Source organism: Lepidochelys kempii, chromosome 2, assembly GCF_965140285.1.
Source record: "Lepidochelys kempii isolate rLepKem1 chromosome 2, rLepKem1.hap1, whole genome shotgun sequence".
Classification (NCBI taxonomy): Eukaryota; Metazoa; Chordata; order Testudines; family Cheloniidae; genus Lepidochelys; species Lepidochelys kempii.
Window position 1 is genome coordinate 230,828,070 of NC_136381.1, and position 24,363 is coordinate 230,852,432.

The window sequence follows — 24,363 nt, forward strand, 5'->3', positions numbered from 1 at the left end:
TGCTCTTTTATTCTGTTTGCTCCCCGATATCTTCACCAGAGAGTTGATTGACCTGACAGTCCAACAACTGATTCATCTGTAAAACTAAGATATGTCCAGAAAAACAGTATTGATCTGACACTACTTTATTGCCTGCATTTCTCTGGAAGGAAACTTTGTTCTTAGGAGCAAAGTTTACACTGTGAATTTGAGTTATTTTAAAAAGCCACATGTGACAGGATATTTCTTTATTTAGAGCCCAGAGCTTTCCCCTGATCTATCAGCCTTTTGAAACTGAGGAGGACCTGCCACCTAGCTTGTCTGAGAAGGATTTTATTGACAGCAACTAATTACAACGCATCTCTTGGTGGAAAGGAGTTAAACATTTGTGATGACTCTCTCCATGTTGCTGGTTTTTCTCTCTATTATTCATAGTGCTTTGCAACTACTGGGTAAGTCCTTGTTTTGTCTCCGCGATAAGAGAGGATATGAAAGTGCTTCCCCTTCTTGTGCTTTTCCTTTGACGCTCTGGTCCAGTCTGTTTATTTTGAATTTATTATTAATCCTAATTTGAGTGGTTTAAAGAAATGGGCTAGAGATGCTTATCCAGATGTGTTGGATCCGTCTCAGAAGAAGGTAAATATTTACGGAAGCAGCAGGGTCCAGGCCTAACAGGGGAGCAGAAGTAACAGCAGAGGCAGACACACTCAGGTATGATCTTGAAGTTTCCTGTAGGATCTGATTTAATCAGCAACACATATCTATATAAAAGAATAAAATGTATTGGATGTGTACCTTCTTCCACTTTAGATGAGCTTGTAAAAGAAAAGATATGACTTGCAAATAAATAATTGAACGTTAAAGTGGGGCTATGTGGCTGTTGTTAGAAATATATAAGCTTGCGTGTAAGAACGTATCAAAGATATAGGCAGAAACTGGTTGTGGGCATTGACACGGGGCAGAGTTAAGGTTGTATGTGCATATTTAACTCTGAATAAGAACTTTCAGGCCAGATCATGGTTGGCCCTGCATTGATGGACTGGGGATGGAGAAAGGGTGCAAGCAGCCTTCCCCTATCCTTCAGTGGACCCCTGCGCAGGGATTGGACACAATATAACTTCTAAGTAGAGCTACTGCTCCTTATTAGCACTGCCAGATGCCATAGCCACCCAAAAGCGTGGCTTAAATGAGGATAGAGCCTGGCCTTCATCATCAGCCACCAGAGTCCATTTAAAAGGGTTGCAAAGCTGCAGCTGAAGTGTGAATTTCACTGGTATCCCAAGAGGAACTAATCATAGAATATCAGGGTTGGAAGGGACCTCAGGAGGTCATCTAGTCCAACCCCCTGCTAAAAAGCAGGACCAATCCCCAATTATATCATCCCAGCCAGGGCTTTGTCAAGCCTGACCTTAAAAACTTCTAAGGAAGGAGATTCTACCACCTCCCTAGGTAACGCATTCCAGTGTTTCACCACCCTCTTAGTGAAAAAGTTTTTCCTAATATCCAACCTAAACCTCCCCCACTGCAACTTGAGACCATTACTCCTTGTCCTGTCCTCTTCTACCACTAAGAATAGTCTAGAACCATCCTCTCTGGAACCACCTCTCAGGTAGTTGAAAGCAGCTATCAAATCCCCCCTCATTCTTCTCTTTTGCAGACTAAACAATCCCAGTTCCCTCAGCCTCTCCTCATAAGTCATGTGTTCCAGTCCCCTAATCATTTTTGTTGCCCTTCGCTGGACTCTCTCCAATTTATCCACATCCTTCTTGTAGTGTGGGGCCCAAAACTGGACACAGTACTCCAGATGAGGCCTACCAATGTCGAATAGAGGGGAACGATCACGTCCCTCGATCTGCTCGCTATGCCCCTACTTATACATCCCAAAATGCCATTGGCCTTCTTGGCAACAAGGGCACACTGCTGACTCATATCCAGCTTCTTGTCCACTGTCACCCCTAGGTCCTTTTCCGCAGAACTGCTGCCTAGCCATTTGGTCCCTAGTTTGTAGCTGTGCATTGGGTTCTTCCGTCCTAAGTGCAGGACCCTGCACTTATCCTTATTGAACCTCATCAGATTTCTTTTGGCCCAATCCTACAATTTGTCTAGGTCCCTCTGTATCCTATCCCTGCCCTCCAGCGTATCTACCACTCCTCCCAGTTTAGTATCATCCGCAAATTTGCTGAGAGTGCAATCCATACCATCCTCCAGATCATTTATGAAGATATTGAACAAAACCGGCCCCAGGACCAACCCCTGAGGCACTCCACTTGACACCGGCTGCCAACTAGACGTGGAGCCATTGATCACTACCCATTGAGCCCGACAATCTAGCCAACTTTCTACCCACCTTATAGTGCATTCATCCAGCCCATACTTCTTTAACTTGCTGACAAGAATACTGTGGGAGACAGTGTCAAAAGCTTTGCTAAAGTCAAGAAACAATACATCCACTGCTTTCCCTTCATCCACAGAACCAGTAATCTCATCATAGAAGGCGATTAGATTAGTCAGGCATGACCTTCCCTTGGTTAATCCATGCTGACTGTTCCTGATCACTTTCCTCTCATGTAAGTGCTTCAGGATTGATTCTTTGAGGACCTGCTCCATGATTTTTCCAGGGACTGAGGTGAGGCTGACTGGCCTGTAGTTCCCAGGATCCTCCTTCTTCCCTTTTTTAAAGATGGGCACTACATTAGCCTTTTTCCAGTCATTCGGGACTTCCCCCATTCGCCACAAGTTTTCAAAGATAATGGCCAATGGCTCTGCAATCACAGCCGCCAATTCCTTTAGCACTCTCGGATGCAACTCGTCCGGCCCCATGGACTTGTGCACGTCCAGCTTTTCTAAATAGTCCCTAACCACCTCTTTCTCCACAGACTAGTGGAGAAAGACTATTCTTATTATACCTTATTATTAGTACTAAGTAGCACCTCAAGGCCCTAACTAGCATTGGGGCCACTATGCTAAGCACTTTATAAACACATAGTAAGAAATGGTTTCTGTCAATTTGAAGCTTACCATCTAAATACACAAAACTGACAGAGTAGAAGAAAATGATTTATTATTATTCCCATTGTAAAGCTGGAAAACTGAGGCACAGAGAGATTAAATGACCTGTTCAATGTCACACAGGAAAATGGTGGGCAATTGACCCCATATCTCCTGATCCTAGTCCAGTACCTTAGTCACAAGACCATCTTTCTTCACAGACCTTGATTACTCGGAGTTTTCCAGATCCATCTCTGTGGTTTCTTCAACATTCTTCACCACAGAGCTGTGATGTTAAAACACAATCTAGCCCTCAGGAGTGAAAATCACTGGGAGCTGTGTGTGTTCTGGAGCTCTGAAAATGAGGCTAATTCCATTTAGATGCCTAAATGTGGATTTAGAACCCTAATTTTGGACACACACATTTGAAATATTTAGTGATCATGTAGCATAATTCCTCTTCAGTCTTAACTATACTTAATAGAATGTTTGGTAACAATAGTTGTCTACAGAGTTCTGTTCTATAAGAAATTCTGTTGTCACACTACATCTGCAGCATGGACTTGTGGGCAATGGACTTGTTTAAAATCACTGATCAGAGGTAGGGCTGAAAGGGCCAGGGTCCATTATACATCTAAAAGAGGTTATTTTTATTTAAAAATTCCATAAAGGTGTATTCAGTATATTCATTTGATTTAGAAAAGTTAAGGTAACAAGATACACCTAACATCTATATGGGTGATTCAAGCAATTGACCCCCTTACTCCCGCCCCATCATTAGTTTTTTGTTTTGTTTTAGCTATTTAAAAACAATTTGCCATCTTACTTCATTCTTCTCAGTGGAAGCTAAGAGGCCCCTGGTACTGACCACACAGGAATACACAATGAAAACAAATAAATGAGAAAAAGGCTTCCTCAGCTGATGCTCAGGCTCTTGGCAGCCTTGTCACTCATTCTGAGAGTTCGGATGGATCCTCCTCAGCTGGGTTGTAGTTTGGGGGTAATTGTTCTGCCTTGACACAAAGGGGCTTCTGTGGCAGCCGCTCTGCCAGGCCAGGCAGCTGCTCTGCCTCTTGTTGCTGAATTCCCCTTGTTGGAGCTGAGCAGGGAAGGAACAGCCAGTGGGAGCAGGTGGTGGCAACATGTGAGGCAGCTCAGAACTGTCCCCAGGCTCCTCCAGCCAGACTCAACCATCCAGAAAGAACTCCCCTTACCCATCACCGAGCAACCATAGCCCCCAAGTAACAACTTAGCTACCCTCCCACTCCAAAACCCGAACACCCAGCCGTCACCCAACAGCACTCTGTTTACACCCAAAGAACACCCAGATACCCGAATCTCCTATCTACTCCAGATGACCTAACACTATGTCCTGCCCCGTGTCCTATCCTTGACATAGCTTGGAGCAGGGTGTGCTGACCATAAAATGAGATTTATGGTTATATGCAAATTATTTACAAATATAAAAATTAGCTCATTGAATAATTTGTATACAATGCCACACACAAGCTCCTTCAACACTTGTGTAAGCTCCAGAGCTAGAAGACTTAGGGAGATGGAACACAGCTCTTTCTATAGAGGAAATGCCAGTTCTAGCCTTACCTATTTATGTGAATTGTAATGTTTCTTAACCATACTTCCACATTGTGTGTTTCGTTGCTGTAGCTGGAATTTGCCTATCATCTGATTGTATAAGTTATATTAGACTCTTGCTGTAACTGCACTAATGAAAGGACATAGGAAATTGGATAACAAGCTATTATTTTTGTATGCAGTGTAGTTGTAGCCATGTCAGCTCCACGATATGAGACAGACAAGTTTTAATTGGACCCACTGCTGCTGGTGAGAGAGAGACAAGCTTTCAAGCCACACAGAGCTCTTCTTCAGGTCTGGGAAAGGTGCTCCCAGTGTCACAGCAAAATGCAAGGAGGAACAGATTGTTTATCTAGCCTAAGCAATTAGCACATATTGTAAGGGACCATTCAAGGCAGAGTGGCCTGTTAACACCTCTGCAGTCATGGGCCAAAAAGAGAGGGTTAGTGGGTTACAGATTTTTGTAATAAGCAATAAATGCTGTGTGTCTGTTCAGCCCATGATTTTTACTGTCTAGCAGAGTTATGAATTTAAGCTCCCAGCCTCTTTTTTTGAAAATGTTGTGCAGGTTTCCTTTCAGGATGAGGCCTGCTAGGTAAGATATAGTGTGATCGTTTTGTGAGTTTCCACGGTATGCATCCGATGAAGTGAGCTGTAGCTCACGAAAGCTCATGCTCAAATAAATTGGTTAGTCTCTAAGGTGCCACAAGTACTCCTTTTCTTTTTGTGAGAAGTGTTCACCCACAGGTGATAGGGTATTTTTGTCTTTTATCATTTTCCTGTGTGAGTTCATTCGAGAGCGCAGTGATTGTCTGGTGTCATCCACATAGTTATTATTGAGGCATGATTTAGTGCATCCAGAAAAGCTTCTTGGAAGAAGTGTTTTTTTCGGGACAAAGTTAAAGGAAAAAAGAAAGTTCCATTATAATTATTGCTTTGTTAAAATGTGGTATAATATAAATTGTTACATTTCTTCTTTGCTTGATTGGCTCTTTGTGTTGTGTATGCACAAGTCACACCTGATATTTTTTTCCCCTTTCCTACTCAGGCTCCTGAAGATACTGCCTCTGTGACTATAAGTGAGACTTGAACCCACAGTCACTTGCCATGAGTAAAAGGCCCACTCTTGATTCAATAAAGCAACACCTCCCACATATGCTTATGGTTTTCCCCTCAGCCTCTCTCCACCCAAACACATTAATTATTCTCATTTTGTTTTGCAGATAATGAAATATTTTTAATATATAATAAAGACCTCAAGCGCTGCATACAGGCTCACAGTTCTAGCTCCATCACAACTGCCTTTTGCAACCAGGATACTGAGTCACAAAAATACAGGTGGGTCTCTGATCACCAGCTTATGAGTGTAGCATTGAGGCTATGCTTGGGAGTGCCTTCAAAGAAAGACCAGGTGATGATCACTCTGTATCCCTGTAACAAGACAAGTGAACTCCAACACTGGGAATGCAGAAATGAAACCCTTCTTGCAATCCAAGGAGAAGATTTGTTTTTTAACTCTGGCAGCAGAGAAAAAGGAAATCTTATGCTGCAGAAGGAATCAGGTGTGAGGAGTAAGTGGAAGATCTATGGAACCACAGATGATTTGTGCTCTCAGGGCTATGAAGGTGTCATAAATATAAAGGGAAGGGTAAACCCCTTTGAAATCCCTCCTGGCCAGGGGAAAGCTCCTCTCACCTGTAAAGGGTTAAGAAGCTAAAGGTAACCTCCCTGGCACCTGACCAAAATGACCAATGAGGAGACAAGATACTTTCAAAAGCTGGGAGGAGGGAGAGAAACAAAGGGTCTGTGTCGGTCTGTATGCTGCTCTTGCCAGGGACAGAACAGGAATGGAGTCTTAGAACTTTTAGTAAGTAATCTAGCTAGGTATGTGTTAGATTATGATTTCTTTAAATGGCTGAGAAAAGAATTGTGCTGAATAGAATAACTATTTCTGTTTGTGCATCTTTTTTGTAACTTAAGGTTTTGCCTAGAGGGGTTCTCTATATTTTTGAATCTAATTACCCTGTAAGATATCTACCATCCTGATTTTACAGGGGGGAGTTCTTTATTTCTATTTACTTCTATTTTTTATTAAAAGTCTTCTTGTAAAAACTGAATGCTTTTTCATTGTTCTCAGATCCAAGGGTTTGGGTCTGTGGTCACCTATGCAAATTGGTGAGGCTTTTTATCCAACATTTCCCAGGAAAGGGGGGGTGCAAGTGTTGGGAGGATTGTTCATTGTTCTTAAGATCCAAGGGTCTGGGTCTGTAGTCACCTAGGCAAATTGGTTAGGCTTTTTACCAAACCTTGTCCAGGAAGTGGGGTGCAGGGTTTTGGGAAGTATTTTGGGGGAAAGACGCGTCCAAACAGCTCTTCCCCAGTAACCAGTATTAGTTTGGTGGTGGTAGCGGCCAGTCCAAGGACAACGGGGGGAATATTTTGTACCTTGGGGAAGTTTTGACCTAAGCTGGTAAAGATAAGCTTAGGAGGTTTTTTCATGCAGGTCCCCACATCTGTACCCTAGAGTTCAGAGTGGGGGAGGAACCTTGACAGAAGGTAAAGTCTGAAAATTAATCTTTTCATTGTTCTGAACTAATTTATTTGTGTATGTGTCAGAGTAATTTGATTTATATTCATCTGATCGTATAATCAGCCACACTCAGTTCTCCTGTGAGACTATGGTAGAGCATGACTGGTGGTTTATACATCCCAATCCTGCAAATACACTCTTCACTTTACACACGAATCATAACCATGGTATCATTTGTTCAGCACCATGAAGGAAAAATGTGTTGTCTGTAAAGCAAAAATGGAATTAGATTATTTTTAATTATTAAGTGTAACTCTTTTAGTCTATTCAGCTGCAGTATACGTGCTAGTAAATTGCTTTGTAGTTACTGGATGAGAGGCACAAATTTATCTCTGCTTACTTCACACTTCAACGTTGATGGCCCATTAATATCAGAAAAGAAAATCAATTCTGTGTACAGTTCCTCCAAATGCTTTAAGTGACTTTAGAAGATGAAAAGTCCTTTTAAGGGTGAACTGAAAAGATATTTACTTAAAAATATACAATTATTAAAAATGAAGGTATATGAGGAACACAATTTTTTCAGTTTAAAGAAACTAATCTTAATATGAATTTAGTGAAAATAAGTAGGTGCTTCCACCAGCTCATGAGTATGAGTTCTGAAGGTTCAGTTTCCAGCTGCCAGGATGCATCCGTTGAAGTGAGCTGTAGCTCATGAAAGCTCATGCTCAGATAAATGTGTTAGTCTCTAAGGTGCCACAAGTACTCCTTTTCTTTTTACTGAACAAATGTATAAGTCACACAGTGTTTCCTGGACTGTCTTATGCTGCTCTGAGAGTAACAGTGGGCCATCAGTGACCATGCATGCAGTGGCCCTCCCACATGTGATACAGAGGATTAGAGAGTTGGGCACTCAAGCTTCCTTATTTTTATTACTATTTCTATACTGACTTCTATCATTTTGTATCCTCAGATTTGTTTACATTGCTAGGAAATGCCAATGGGGCACCCTGCGTATTCCCTTTCAAGCTGAGTGGTAAATGGTATGCTGAGTGTACAGATGCTGCCAGGTCAGATGGCTTGCTCTGGTGTGGAACAACTGCAGACTTTGACACAGACCAATTGTGTGGATTTTGCCCATTAAAATGTAAGTTCTGAATGTTGATTTAGAATATATAATAGCACAATATTTAGGAAACAGAACAACACTGTTGAAATGTCACTGACAGCGTTATGTTCACAAGACAAAACTTGAACTGATTTATTTTGCATCATCCTCTACCTCCACCCTATAACATTTCTTACAGGGCACTAATGTAAAATCTAGTGCAATACAAGGTAGTCATATAAAATATTACCTGTGTGCATCTATAATTATAGAAAAAGAACTCTGGTTAATTGGGGACTGTTATCAACTGCAGAGTTTTGAGCAGCATCTCTAGGCAACTCTAAATTCTACTGTAGTCAGCATAAAACCACCAGTGTAACAGGCAGCCACTATCAGGGTATGTCTTCACTACCCACTGGCTCGGCAGGTAGTGATTGATCTATCGGGGATTGATTTATTGCGTCTTGTCTAGACGCGATAAATCGATTCCCGAATCGACACCTATACTCCACCTCGGCAGGAGGAGTAAGCAGAGTTGACGGGGAAGCTGCCGCGGTTCACTTGCCACCGTGAGGACAGCAAGGTAACTCAAACTAAGATACTTCGACTTCAGATACGCAAATAGCATCGCGGAAGTTGAGTATCTTAGTTCGAACCCCCGCCCCAGTGTAGCCCAGGCCTCCGTTGCCTCAGGGGCTATTTCCCTCACTGCCAGCTATGGATAGCAGTAGTATATCACCTCTCCATCTTTGGCAGGCCTGCTGTGTTGGAGTTGCAGGTTGGGTGACCAGATGTCCTGATTTTATAGAGACTGTCCTGATATTTGGGGCTTTGTCTTATATTGGTGCCCATTTCTCCCCATCCTCTGTCCTGATTTTTCACACTTGCTATCTGGGCACCCTAGACATAGGAGCTGGCTATGCTAGATGTATATCCCCTTGGGAGATGTCAGCAGTCTCCTGCGTGGCACAAAGAGAATGGAATGGGACACAGAATCTGGGCCAACATGAGTAAGGGTTGTAGAATGAGGCCATTACAATCGTCCTGGAAAGCCACATACTCAGTTGACAGCCATATGTAGGGTCAGGAAGGAATTTTCCCAAGGTCAGATAGTCAGTGACCTTGGATTTTTTTCACCTTTCTTCACAGCATGTGGGTGAAGGTCACTTGCCAGGATTATCTGGTGTAGCTCACTTAATCATTTCCTGCCATTGCACAGGCCTCCAGCACTGGTGCACCTCGGTCCATCGTAGTCTCTGCCTGTAGCACATAGCAGTCTAGTCTCCTGTGGGTTGTAATACTTTGATTTTATTTCAGTTATTGTGCTTAGTGTGCTGGTACTGGGTGTTGGTGGTGGCGGCAGCCTGTGATTTACAGGAGGTTAGACTAGATGATCTCGTGGTCCTTTCTGGCCTTAAACTCTATGACTCTGTGACCCTATTAAAATGGATACATAAAATGGATACTGAGGTTAGAGAGAAGGTCACACTAGGAAGATGAACTATGAATTTGTAGAAGATAATGCAAATGCAATCTCAACCTTAATATTGCATCAATGTCATCATTTGCTGTTAATTTCCTTGCTTTTTCAGAATGAGAGAGAAAGTCAAAGACCAGATTCCCCAGTTTGCTCTGACTGTTTTGTGCCACTCCTGTGATGCAAAGCAGCTGTGAATTTGCCTTAACCAGCCAATGAACATCATAGTGCTGAATTTGGCCATAAAACTAAAAACCAGTAACTCCTTCCTGAGGGTGCAATGGCTGTTGGGTCAACTCTAATCCTTCCTTGGCCTGCCTGACCCCACCTCCCAAATATGGCAGCATGGGAATGCATAGGGAGCCACTCAAGAGTTGTGCTTTATCATGTATGAGAGTGTAGATACTGTGGGCATGAACCCCAAATTCTCATCTATTCTCTACTCCTTGTTGTGGAACCATGTTAAATCTATTATGACTAGGGCTGTATAGTGCCATGGAGGAAGGAGCAGGATTTGCACCATTGTATTTCTTTCTTTGCGAGATTGTCACATTTGAGCTATGAAACTGAATATATCAGGTGAAATCTTGGCCCTGTTGAAATCAGTGGCTCATCCCATTGACTTCAGTGGGGTCAGGATTTAATCCATGGAGCAAAATAACAGACTCCCACTTTTAAAGAGAGGATTCTGTTTTCTCTGTTGGAACAGCGCGACTTTACAAGTACACTCACAGTTAAATTTTATCATTCATTTTATATGCATTAGTCATAATAAATGGCAACATTGCATCCCACTTCTCTCATGCAGATAATGAAACTCACAGATTTTGGACTACAGACCCTTTGACAGGCATCCACTACCAGATAAACTTCCAATCAGCTCTTACATGGCACCAAGTATGGAAAAGCTGTCAGCAACAGAAGGCAGAATTATTAAGTATCACAGAGATACATGAGCAAATGTATCTGAGAGGTGAATTACCAAAGCAATTCTGAGTGAAAACGAGTTATTTTTCTGTGTTGGATTGGATCACTAACTTTTTAGTGGTTTAATCACGTATTGTAATTAATAAGCGTATTGAATATTAGCAATATGTGCTAACGTGTAGGAAAAAAACCTAAACACAGAAAGTTATGTTTTTGAAACAAGATGTAGAATTACCATTCAAATGGCTTAGAAAGTATTTGATTCAATTCCCTTTACAGTAAATTCAAGGATTCCCATTGATTTAGTTGGGAGTTGGATCAATCTCAAAGAAAAGTAGTTCAGGAAATGTTCTTGATATGATAACACTGAAGGAAGAGATATTTTGTTCATATTACACTAGATATTGCCATTTATAAGCTTACAGTACTGGAAATTCAGCTGTTCCTCATATAGCAATTCCAATACATACAACATTCCGGGAATTTCCTTTCATATAAAGCACCTGACTGGATTAACCCTGTCAGCAGCTCACATAAATATTGTGCACATAAATATAGGCTCTTTTTGAATGAAGCCTTTGAATGATTGTGCATCAAAACTTAGAGTGAATTTAGCAATAAAAATATAATTTGCAGCACTTAATACCTTTCTTTGCCAAAGCTTATTGCAAACACTAAATGTTATGGTGAATGGCGTCAAATTCAGATCAAATAATAAGGTACTTGTATTTTTGTCATCCTCATCTCATAGATGACCAATAACTAAATTGCAATTAATGCTCAATTTTAAATAGTATATTTTAATAACAATTTAGCATATTTACTATGAGTCAACACAAAAAGCATGTTGACTTTTGGAAACCACTAAGCAGACAACTATTAGCTTCTTCAAAACATTGTGGCTGTAAAGTATTTTACAACAAATGTGTGATGATGTATTTTCATTTCTTTTGGTTCTTTAGATTTGATTGATAGGATGAGATCGGCTCTCTGGATTGGGCTTAACAGTCTGAATTTCAACTATGGATGGCAATGGAGTGGTGGCAGTCCTTTCAGATATTTAAACTGGGCTCTAGGTAGGGGTAATTTTTAGAATGGTTTTAAGGATAAAAATCTGCAGCTAGAATGTTGAATGGATATCAGTTACAATTTTGTACTTTTCTCACATATAAATATAGCATTTGTAATGAGAGCCATATGAATAGATCATAGTTGGAGCTGAGCTCCACTTTAAAGATCTGACAGTGGAGTTATGCTTTTAATGTGTAATCTGAAAATAAAAAAAACCCCCAGAAATCATCATCTTAAGGAAACCAAGTTCATTAGAAAAGTAAGAGAAAATCCTATATCAAAAGTAAAATGCAATAAAATCCTATATAGCCTCTGTCTGGGTAACAGCTGGGCTGCATAAGGAATGTATTTAGAGGTAATGTTGAGCCAATTAAGACATCTAACATTCTCTTTGTGCCCCTTAAACTTCATCATTTCCATTTGACAACATCTCAATGTGTCAGCTCTCAGTGGCAGTGGGTTTTAGTCTCTCAGAGTTTTTCCTCCTTATTTTTGAGACTTTCTTCTCGTTTTTATCCTAAAGAGTCTTTGACCATGTGAGTTCCCGTGCATTTACATTCTAGCCCTGAAGTAATCTCTACTGTCGTCATAGTAACAATGATGTGGCTCAAATTCAAAACTCTTGTTATGATCTCAGCTGCCTCACAAACCCCAATTTTATTCAACGTTATATTTGCTTCCTGAGCAAATATATTTGATTTTCTTTTCCCAAGCCTCACCAAGTCTTAAAGTTCCTTTAGAGTTGGAGTGTATGGCTACCTACCTTTCCTGACACCATGATTGGAGGAAGGCTCCAGAGTAGTCTGGCCTGCCTATATCTTCCCCAGGACTCCAGGGTATGACTATTCCCTGCTGGTCCCATCAAACTTCATGCCCCACCTCGTTGATTCAAGGGGGCATTGTGCCTTGGCCTCATACAGCCTTCACCCAGGTTGTTTCTGCATTCCCTTGACAATGGGTCATATAAGTCAGTAATAAAATTCTCTTATTTCCAATAATTTTAGCAAATATGATTTTCCACTTATCTTCTTTTACTTTCTAAACAGTAAATAGAATTTATAAAAGGAATATGAATGTTTCCCCTAAATGCATACAATTTCTCTGTATTGTTAGTGTCTGATTATTCAAACACTGGGGTATATTCTTCTTTCAATACATACATATATAATTCCTAGCATGAGCCAGAATTATGCACAAGAATCAATAGGAGAATATGCAGTGCACAAAAATATTGGGCCAGATTGTGTCCTCAGATTTCATGAGAGAACATGAGGGCAGAATTTGTCTCATTAAGTTGACTGTTAAGCAGTAATATCAGTATGAACTGACTCCAGTTGAATATTACATCAGATGTTCTGGAATTCATATTTTATCATACATGTTTAAGGGAACATTGACCAGTAAAGAGCTATTTTAACACATTTCTTTAGCTACAGTATAAAAATAATAATACCAGTGAAATGCTGAGTCCATAATCTATATGGGAAAAGGTACAAAAAAACATGAGGATTTGCACTGCCTACAAGGAAATTCACTGGTTTTGAATTCATTTATTGAAGGAAACACTTCTCTGGAACCTGAGAAAATGTGTTCAGTACTAAATCCTAGAGGAGGTGCTAAATGGGAAAACCGTGAATGTGACCAGAAAATTGGCTATATTTATAAAAGGAAAAACTCCACTTTGGATTCTTTCTCTCTTCCCTCAGGTAGGTCAGTCAATAAAAATTATAGTAAAAGCTTTTTATTTAAATTGTATGGATTTGGTCTGCAGAGATCTGTCACAGAAATGCATTTTTATTTATATGAAATGACAAAGTTGCTTCATCCAAGAGTAATTCTTTTTAAAAATCGCATATGTTCTATTTTGCTGGTTGCACAGAACAAACCATTCTACCCATTTCCCTGTTTTAGACAGTCTAGGAAGCATACCATTATTTAATCAATCTAAAGTAGGTTGTCTAAACTTTGGCAACTTTTCTAGAACTCAGTGCACACCTAAATTTAAATGATTTATTTTTATTTATAAAAACAGAGGTTACCATCTAAGCCAGGGGTGGCCAACCTGAGCCTGAGAAGAAGCCAGAATTTACCAACGTACATTGCCAAAGAGCCACAGTAATACGTCAACAGCCCCTCATCAGCTCCCCCCCAACCTCCGTTCCCAGCACCTCCGTCCCACCGGCACCTTCCCCTCCCTCCCCACAACTCCCGATCAGCTGATTTGTGGCATGCAGGTGGCTCCGGGGGAGGGAAAGTGGGGAGTAGCGAGGGCACTGCAGGCTCAGGGGAGGGGGCAGCAAAGGGTGGAGTGGGGGCAGGGCCTGTGGAAGAGCCAGGAGTTGAGCAGTGAGCACCCCCCGGCACATTGGAAAGTTGGCGCCTGTAGCTCCAGCCCTGGAGTTGGTGCCTATACAAGGAGCCACATGTGACTCAGGAGCCACAGGTTGGTCACCCCTGATCTAAGCCATGGACATCCTGACATAATTTAACTTCACAAAGAAATAAAATGGATTGTGCTTCCCCGCATAAACCCAATAGGAGTTCAGGATGTTTAGCACCTGCTACAATGTGTTCTGGCCTTCCAAGAATGATTCCCCTTGACTTGAGTGGTCACTGGATCTGGGCCTTAGCAAGCAGCAGCGTGATCACTGGAAGCCCTGTAAAGACTGCAGTATAGGCTCATATCACCTCCTGATAAAGTCAAATGGAATTTGTCCCTAGGTATTAGATCCTGTAACTGGCAAAGGGAAAGATTTACTGCAGCACCACTTTTCTGAGAAAAGAAAGACAGCTATCCTGTCTCTGACAAATTATTTAATGAGAACTGTCATAAATACAAAGGGAAGGGTAACAACCTTCCTGTATACAGTACTATAAAATCCTTCCTGGCCAGAGGCACAATATCCTTTTACCCGTAAAGCGTTAAGAAGCTCAGGTAACATGGCTGGCACCTGACCAAAAGGACCAATAAGGGGACAAGATACATTCAAATCTATGGGGGGGTGGGGGGAGGGAAGGCTTTTGTCTGTCCGTTCTGTGTGCTTGCCAGAGAGAAATCAAGAAAGCAGTCAATACAACTCCATTAGAATTAGTAAGCACTAACAAGGAAATGCATTAGTTTACTTTTGCTTTGGCTTGTGATCTTCTCTGTGCTGAGAGGAAGGTGTATTCCTGGTTTTATTTTTGTAACTTTAAAGTTTTGCCCAGAGGGAAATCCTCTATGTTTTAAATCTGATTGCCCTGTGAGATTAGCTTCCCTTCCAATTTTACAGAGGTGCTTCTTTTACCTTTTTTCTTTCTAATAAAGTTCTGTTTCTTTTAAAAGTGTGACTGATTTCTCTATTGTCCTAAGACCCAGGGGTTTGGGTCCGTGATTACCTTGTAACCAATTGGTTAGGATATTATTCTCAAGCCTCCACAGGAAAGGGGGTGTAAGGGCTTGGGGGGATATTTTGGGGGGATAGGAACTCCAAGTGATCCTTTTGCTGATTCTTTGTTAAATCACTTGTTGGTGGCAGCGTACCCTCCAAGGGCAAAGAGTTTGTGTCTTGCGGAAGTTTTACCCTAAGCTGGTAGAAATTAGCTTAGGAGGTCTTTCATGCAGGTCCCCACATCTGTACCCTAGAGTTCAGAGTGGGGAGGGAACCCTGACAAGAACCTATGATGTAGAAAGTAAACATATGCTGAGAGGTAATTGCTACTGTTGCAATAATATGCAAAACATAATTAGATGCAATGCATTATGTGAAAATATTACATCTGGAATTATAAAACATAATGTGTCCAAATTTGCACATTTTGCAATGTTGATGTTTTCAAACTCTGAAGTCCATTTGGCATTGATCCCATTTTTTTCTGTCTTGGTTGAATATGTTTATATTTTCTACACCAAATTCTGTGTATCATAGCAGATAGATCTAATAGCCTTAGATATTTAAATGTAGAATGAGAAAAAAATACTTCCAGTACCTTAACTCTTCTTTTATTTTTAATTAATTTCACAATTAATTTCAAATTTAACCACATTTACTCCAGGCTCTAACTTGAATTGTTCTGAAATATTTTTATTTATTTTAGAGTTCTCTGCATCTAGTAAATGCCCAGAGGGCTGGTTGCCATACACAGGTCACTGTTACATGATTCACAGTGAGCCCAAAATGTGGAAAGAAGCATTGACTTCTTGTACAAAGGAGGATGGTGATCTGGCCAGTATCCACAACATTGAAGAGCACAGCTTTATAGTGTCTCAACTTGGGTACAGTGAGTATTTCTACTGGGCAGTAATGTGCACATGTGGATCATTTTAAATATTAGAAATTTTGTAGCTTTTTAATGGTTTATATTTAATTTATATGGATATTTACAGGTAAGCACACACATAAATATACAGGTTTCAGAGTAACAGCCGTGTTAGTCTGTATTCGCAAAAAGAAAAGGAATACTTGTGGCACCTTAGAAACTAACCAATTTATCTGAGCATAAGCTTTCGTGAGCTACAGCTCACTTCATCGGATGCATACTGTGGAAAGTGTAGAAGATCTTTTTATATACACACAAAGCAAGCTGAAGTGAGCTGTAGCTCATGAAAGCTTATGCTCAAATAAATTGGTTAGTCCCTAAGGTGCCACAAGTACTCCTTTTCTTTTTACATAAATATACATAAACTATGCCGGATGACTGATACTAACTTATCATCGCTGTTAATTTACAACAAATCTTTTGAAGGAAATCACAGCCCCAGTTACTGCAGCATTGGGTAACTGCAGGGGTCACAAAAGGAGCAGCTGATACTGCTGCTAAGTAGAATGATTTGCTTTCCTGGTGGTATTTCCTATCTCTTCTTGAATGAAGGGGGGAACATGAAATAGACATTAAAGTAGACAACATTACCAATTTATCTGGAGTGGCTTTGTAATGCAATGTAACAATTTCAGCTCATCATCATAAAATCCTGCTCCTGAAGATTATTACAATGTAGATAAAAACATAGCCGAATTTATGTTCATAGAGCCAACTGATGAGCTGTGGATTGGTTTGAATGACCTCGGGATTCAAATGTATTTTGAATGGAGTGATAAGATGCCTGTGACATACACAAAGTGGCTCCGTGGAGAACCAACCCATGCAAACAGCAGACAAGAAGAATGTGTTGTTATGAAAGGACAGGTGAAATAATGCAATTATATCTATGCATTAACATCATATTTTCTTTCTGTTTTTTATTTTTAATTAGATGTCCAAAAACTGGAGAACTTGTTTTAGAATAATACCATATGATGATATCTCTAGTTGCTCAATGAGTTTATGGTTTTAATTTTAGAGAAATTTAGATCAGTATTCAGATATGATAATGCATTTACTTCTCTAGCATATCCAGCAATCCTGGTAACTCTGCACCCCATGGTTCAAGACAACTCAATTCAACAGTTATAGCTTCTTTATAAATCAATTCATGAACTAGCTTCAGGGAAAAATAATAAGCATATTTCTTTTTACTTTTAAAGGAACATTAAAAAAAAAGCAGTCATGTAAAGAACTTTAGTTCCTCTTAACTGATAATCTTTTTCCCAAACTGCCTTCAGGATGGATACTGGGCAGATAATGTTTGTGATAAGAAATTTGGATACATTTGTGTCATAAATATAAAGGGAAGGGTAAACCCCTTTGAAATCCCTCCTGGCCAGGGGAAAGCTCCTCTCACCTGTAAAGGGTTAAGAAGCTAAAGGTAACCTCGCTGGCACCTGACCAAAATGACCAATGAGGAGACAAGATACTTTCAAAAGCTGGGAGGAGGGAGAGAGACAAAGGGTCTGTGTCTGTCTATATGCTGGTTTTCTGCCGGGGATAGACCAGGAATGGAGTCTTAGAACTTTTAGTAAGTAATCTAGCTAGGTATGTGTTAGATTATGATTTCTTTAAATGGCTGAGAAAAGAATTGTGCTGAATAGAATACCTATTCTCTGATAGTGATTGTCAGCCTACAGAAAAAGACAATTCCCTTGTCTCTGCTCTGGGCCCAAATTAAAGCAAAAAACCTCCAACTACTTGGAAACCTGCTTACCCAGCCCAAAGAAAAAGCAAATGGGTAGAACACACACCCCCTATTTACTTTTAGGAAGAAAAGAAAAAAAAACCTCTGGGTTGGAAGACTGTGAATTTCCCTGCAGGAGTTAAGTACCCTGCCTCCAGGCAAAGAAAACCTGCAATTCACAAAGATAATCCCCTTTTGTCTCTGCTTGGCCACAAAGCAGAGAAAAAACAAGCTGCTTTCAGTTTCAGCTGCTTTCTGGACTTCCTTTCCAAAGGAAAAAAAAAATTCCTTTTTAAAATCTGTATTTCTAGTTCAAAAAATCTCAACTGGATCTCAAAATGATTTCAGGTTAATCCCACCACTACCACCATGTCAAGGTTCCTCCCCCACTCTGAACTCTAGGGTACAGATGTGGGGACCTGCATGAAAAACCTCCTAAGCTTATCTTTACCAGCTTAGGTCAAAACTTCCCCAAGGTACAAAATATTACACCCGTTGTCCTTGGACTGGCTGCTACCACCACCAAACTAATACTGGTTACTGGGGAAGAGCTGTTTGGACGTGTCCTTCCCCCCAAAATACTTCCCAAAACCTTGCACCCCACTTCCTGGACAAGGTTTGGTAAAAAGCCTCACCAATTTGCCTAGGTGACTACAGACCCAGACCCTTGGATCTTAAGAACAATGAACAATCCTCCCAACACTTGCACCCCCCCTTTCCTGGGAAATGTTGGATAAAAAGCCTCACCAATTTGCATAGGTGACCACAGACCCAAACCCTTGGATCTGAGAACAATGAAAAAGCATTCAGTTTCTTACAAGAAGACTTTTAATAAAAATAGAAGTAAATAGAAATGAAGAACTCCCCCCTGTAAAATCAGGATGGTAGATATCTTACAGGGTAATTAGATTCAAAAACATAGAGAACCCCTCTAGGCAAAACCTTAAGTTACAAAAAAGATACACAGACAGAGATAGTTATTCTATTCAGCACAATCCTTTTCTCAGCCATTTAAAGAAATCATAATCTAACACATACCTAGCTAGATTACTTACTAAAAGTTCTAAGACTCCATTCCTGGTCTATCCCCAGCAGAAAACCAGCATATAGACAGACACAGACCCTTTGTTTCTCTCCCTCCTCCCAGCTTTTGAAAGTATCTTGTCTCCTCATTGGTCATTTTGGTCAGGTGCCAGCGAGGTTACCTTTAGCTTCTTAACCCTTTACAGGTGAGAGGAGCTTTCCCCTGGCCAGGAGGGATTTCAAAGGGGTTTACCCTTCCCTTTATATTTATGACAATTTGCAAAAAGAATCCATTGCAAGACACTCCTGGAACAGTGGAGTACATTTGATACTGGCTGCCTGAAGGTAAGGACAAAATAAATTACATTTAGATCAGACAAAATCACCCTTGAAATAGCTTGGTATTTTTGTATTTTTGACTATCAAGTTGCTCGTTTATATTTGCTGATGATTTTCAATCTGAAAAAAATGTGGTCCTTCATTTAAACTAAATTTGATTTGAATTCCTGCACACACACACACACACACACACACACACACGCTCTATTTTCTCTCAGTACCCTCTCTGAATGAGACAGAAACTGTTACTGTAGCTTTGAGCATACATGATTAATGTTGGTGTACATATATTTCAACACTGTGTAATTAGCTATTGGGTCTCACAGTGTGGGGATTTCTGAATTGTGTGACATCACTTTCTCAGTGGGTGCAGAATGATGCTGTGTTCTACCAGTGGGAATCTGAATTTTAGAAAGAACTAAGCACTAGAACTGTATTAATGAAACCATTTACTGTGTTTCCTGTTGTTCTTTTTCTTCTCTCATTCATCTCCTTTTGTTTTCCTTAATATATCATAGAATCATAGAATTAGAAGGGACCACAAAGGTCATCTAGTCTAACCCCCTGCCAAAATGCAGGATTTGTTCTGTCTAAGCCATCCAAGACAGATGGCTCTCCAGCCTATTTTTGAAAACCTCCTGTGACAAAGCTTCCACAACCTCTGAGACGTCTGTTCTGTTGTCGTACTGTTCTTACAGTTAGGAAGTTTTTCCTGAGAGTTAATCTAAATCTGCTGTGCTATAGTTTGAATATAGTTTAAATAGCTGTGCTATTGCCTCTTGTCCTGACCTCTGTCATAAATGTAAAGGAAGGGTAACCACTTTTCTGTATACAGTGCTATAAAATCCCTCCTGGCCAGAGGCAAAACCCTTTCACCTGTAAAGAGTTAAGAAGCTCAGGTAACCTCGCTGGCACCTGACCCAAAATGACCAATGAGGGGACAGGATACTTTCAAATCTGGAGGGGGGGGAACAAAGGGTTTGGTCTGTCTGTGTGATGCTTTTGCTGGGAACAGATCAGGAATGCAAGCCTTACCACTCCTGTAAAGTTAGTAAGTAATCTAGCTAGAAAATGCATTAGATTTTCTTTTGTTTAATGGCTTGTAAAATAAGCTGTGCTGGAGGGAATGTATATTCCTGTTTTTGTGTCTTTTTGTAACTTAAGGTTTTGCCTAGAGGGATTATCTATGTTTTGAATCTGATTACCCTGTAAGGTATTTACCATCCTGATTTTACAGAGGTGATTCTTTTACCTTTTCTTTAATTAAAATTCTTCTTTTAAGAACCTGATTGCTTTTTCATTGTTCTTAAGATCGAAGGCTTTGGGTCTGTATTCACCTGTACAAATTGGTGAGGATTTTTATCAAGCCTTCCCCAGGAAAGGGGGTCTAGGGCTTGGGAGGGGGATATTTGGGGGAAGACGTCTCCAAGTGGGCTCTTTCCCTGTTCTTTGTTTAAAATGCTTGGTGGTGGCAGCATACTGTTCAAGGACAAGGCAAAGCTTGTACCTTGGGGAAGTTTTTAACCTAAGCTGGTAAGAATAAGCTTAGGGGGTCTTTCATGCAGGTCCCCACATCTGTACCCTGGACTTCAGAGTGGGGAAGGAAACTTGACAACCTCTGTGGCAAAAGAGAACAACTTTTCTCCATCTTTTTTATGGCAGCCTTTCAAGTATTTGAAGACCACTATCATGTCCCCCCCCCTCTTAATCTTATAAACATACCCAGTTAATTCAGCCTGTGCTCACAGGGCTTGCATTCCATCCATTTGAACGTCTTTGTCACTCATCTCTCGCTCCTTTACAGTTTCGTATGGTCATAGCAGTCTGCAGTGCTCTACATAACAATTGTGAAGCCAAGGGGGAAAAGTTTCCCCAGGGGTGGAGTGTTGAGGTGGATTAACTGGTGGCTGATTTTGAGCAGCCAGAAACCAGGGCTATTGGAGGGGCTTAATGGGGGCTATTTGAATCAGGGGACTTTGAAGCAGCATTTTGACACTGAGCCCCAATAATGTGTCTTCCTGTAATCAATTGAGCCAGGCATTGTTTACTTGCCACATTGGATGACGCTTGTAATCATTCCTGCCTGAGCATTAATTGTAATCTGCAAGTGTGCCGATAGCCACTGTGTATGAATTTCTGCTGCAATAACCCTGTGTCAGTCACAAATAATCACTGTCTTTGTAAGACTTCATTTTTATTAAACAGCAATATACAGATTAACATTGCTTACAAGGGACATGACTGTGAGCAGCACTCTCTGAAGTGAGGATCTCATAGCTGTGAGTAAGTCCAACTGTCATTATGGAAAATGTCCCTGGGGTAGAGTGCAAGAGGTACTGCAACGGACCAGGAATGTGAGAGGAATGTGTGTGTGTGGGGGGGGCGGGTTGGGGAGGGCAAGGAAGGCAGTTCTGTATGGACTGCAGGGGGAGTCGAGCACACATGTGTTCCACCTGTAGCACAATCAGGGCCCTCAGCATCTCTGTTTGGTCCTCCATGGATATCTGCTCCTGACCCTCTATTATGTACTCCTGGCCCTGTCTCCTCTCCTGGCTATCCAGTTCTAGTTGTTAATTTGTTTCTCTTCATGCTCACTAATGGCTTGATCGGATGATGCAGCACTTTGCAAAACATGTCTTCCTTACTCCTCCTCTTTCACCTCCCTACCTGACAGAGGTGCTCCACTGGTATGTAGGAGCTTACCATCAAGGGCATATCTGCAGAAGCAAAAGAAACAATACACAAAGTCTGTCTTGAATCATTAAAGTTACATATGCCTCTTTCTCACTTTCCCTGGGAAGCATGCAGCACAGCCAGAGCACTAAACATGGTGAGTTCTGACTGGGGGGTGGTGGTGCAAGATGGGACAAAGTGGGTGGTTTCAAAGGGGAGCAGTCCAAGTGTCTACGGACGCTATTCTGAACACTGGGACCATTTTCCATAGGTGGGTGAGATCAAAGCTGAAATCACATGACTGAGGGTAACTGAAGGTGTAAGGGTGCATCTCCCGCATGTATGCAGCTTCAGACTGGGTCCATATGCTGCTTGGGTTCCTCCAGAAGTAATTGACAATTTGTGAGGCAAAGTTTCCTACAACAGTGGAAGAAACAAAGCAGCTCTGCCAAAGAAATTTTGACAGAGGATTGCAGAGTATCTGCAGGAAAGTTTCCTCGAGATTTCTATGGAGGATTCCCGGGAGATCTCAGTGTGCATTAACAAACTAAATAAAGGACACCTCTACTGCATGTAACCGTGCACTATCAAAGCAAAATGAGTACTTACCAGAGCTCCCCTCTCCTACTTCAGGCATGCCACAGCTGGATTGGTGGGACTGGCTAGACCCTTCCAGAGTAAAAAAGAGATTTTTGGCTTGCCATGCAACCAGATGACCCTGTCGCCCATCCCACATCACCCTCCAACTTGACCTCCTCGTCCACCACTTTGTCCTTGGGGTTGACTCCACTGGCCGCTGCCTCCAGTCTGCCCAAAGTATCCACAGGGCTCTTGTCAGTGGAGGTGGGGTCACCACTGAGGGTGGTGTCTAGCTCCTTTTAGAAGTGACATGTTTTTGGCGCCGCACCAGAGCAACAGTTGGCCTCCCTTGACTTCTGCCTCAGCTCCTTGATCTTAGCACAGCACTGTTGCATGTCCCTTTTGTGTCCCTTCTCATCCATACCACAAGTAATCTGCTTGTAGATGTCAAAGTTCCTATGGCTGGATCAGAGCTGCAACTGCACAGCACCGTCTCTCCACAGACCCAACAGATCCAGCAACTCCTGAGCACTCCAAGCAGGAGCACATTTGCTAGAGAAAGCTAATATGGTCAGTTGGGAAGATGCAATGTGAGGAGGCGGAATTTCAAAAATTCCTGGGGCTTTAAAGGCAGAAGGGTGCGTGTCTGTGTACTTGGTTGCAAGGCAGCTGAGTAGAAACTGCTCACCAGAGCAGTCATGATGGGCATTATGGGACACCTTCTGGAGGCCACTTAGGGTAACACAAGCAACCGCAGCATCTACACTGAAACTGCCTTGCTCTAACTTTGTTGCAAAAAGCTCTGTGCAGCTTGTCAGGATGGTTTTATTATGTCGGCATAGCAGGAGCATTGTGTGTACACTGCCCCACATTTGTCAACAAAACTGTGTAGTGTAGACAAGGCCTTAGTTAACTAGACAGAGGAAACCCTAACCAAATATTCCCATTTGTTTTGAGTTACTGTTCTTTCCACATCAACTATATCAGCACTTCACTACAAAACAAACACTCCCATCTTCTATTTTGATCAAGGACATTGATTAATTCATTAATTTATTTGTTTCTATTGTTGAATAAATTCTCTATTCTGTATGGTTATAACTTTTTTAACTGTAGTAACACCTATTTATCAGCTGTTAATTGTCAAAAAGAGGATAATGCATCATCACTTTGATTTGTAGGTTTGTGGATGTTTACTTAGGCTTAGTTACTTTTGTAACTTTATTATTGGATTCCAAATTAATATATCATTTTGCAAGGATAGAGTATAGTCCATATATTATATCACAATCTGTTATTAATTTATGGTCATTCCTGATTGATGTTGACAGGGCTGGGAAAGACATGGTTTTTACTGTTACTTGATTGGACATACATTTGTAAATTTTCAGAGGCAAAGAAAGCTTGTGAAAGGAGTAAAGGTTATCTAACAACTGTTGGAGACAGGTATGAAAAATACTTTTAAATTTGTGCTTTTTGATGGAATAATCTTAGAACATGCTAAAATACTTAAGAACTTTTCAAAAAAAATTCTAGTGTTAAAACAGATAAATATAAATGGTTTGAATTAAAACCAAAAATGTTCTATTTCATGAGAAGTTACTCAGAAAATACATGGGTTTTTTTTCAGACTAAATATTATATTTTGAGATGTTCACTTTTGACAGTTCTCCAAGCCGGTAAAAAGTAAAACCGTTTGCATCTGTAGCTCCACAAAATTACATTTGAGAAGAAAAAAAAAAACATTTTCGTTTTGGAAAATTGCATTTCTGCTTTACCAGATACCACCCCATACCATGGCTGTCTCTGCTTTATAAGAGCTAGTGTTCAGTACAGCACAGTTACTCATGCTACAAACTATGTAGCTTAGAGAGGCATTTTTACATAAAAACAAATGTTATTGAAGCTAAATTTTATGAGTGTATCACAATAGCTTGGGGTGCTAGGTCCTTATAAAAAGGGCAGCAATACAAGGATTATTCAGATCCAAAACAAAAATCCAAATGCAAGTTGGTAAATTAAATTGAAGCCTAGGAGGGTTTCCC

At 40.9% G+C, this 24,363-nt stretch overlaps 1 protein-coding gene across 1 annotated transcript in view; it reads left to right on the forward strand.

The window, feature by feature from the left end:
* Positions 1-370: 370 nt before the first annotated feature.
* LOC140906177 (macrophage mannose receptor 1-like) overlaps positions 371-24,363 on the forward strand; it is a 54,637-nt gene continuing 30,644 nt past the window's right edge. Inside the window, 11 exon segments of the mRNA XM_078851339.1 lie at positions 371-431; positions 5,784-6,185; positions 8,064-8,237; positions 10,484-10,648; positions 11,565-11,678; positions 13,233-13,379; positions 15,751-15,933; positions 16,682-16,839; positions 17,256-17,306; positions 23,650-23,698; positions 23,701-23,764. Of these exon segments, the coding sequence (XP_078707465.1) occupies positions 371-431; positions 5,784-6,185; positions 8,064-8,237; positions 10,484-10,648; positions 11,565-11,678; positions 13,233-13,379; positions 15,751-15,933; positions 16,682-16,839; positions 17,256-17,306; positions 23,650-23,698; positions 23,701-23,764 (1,568 nt within the window).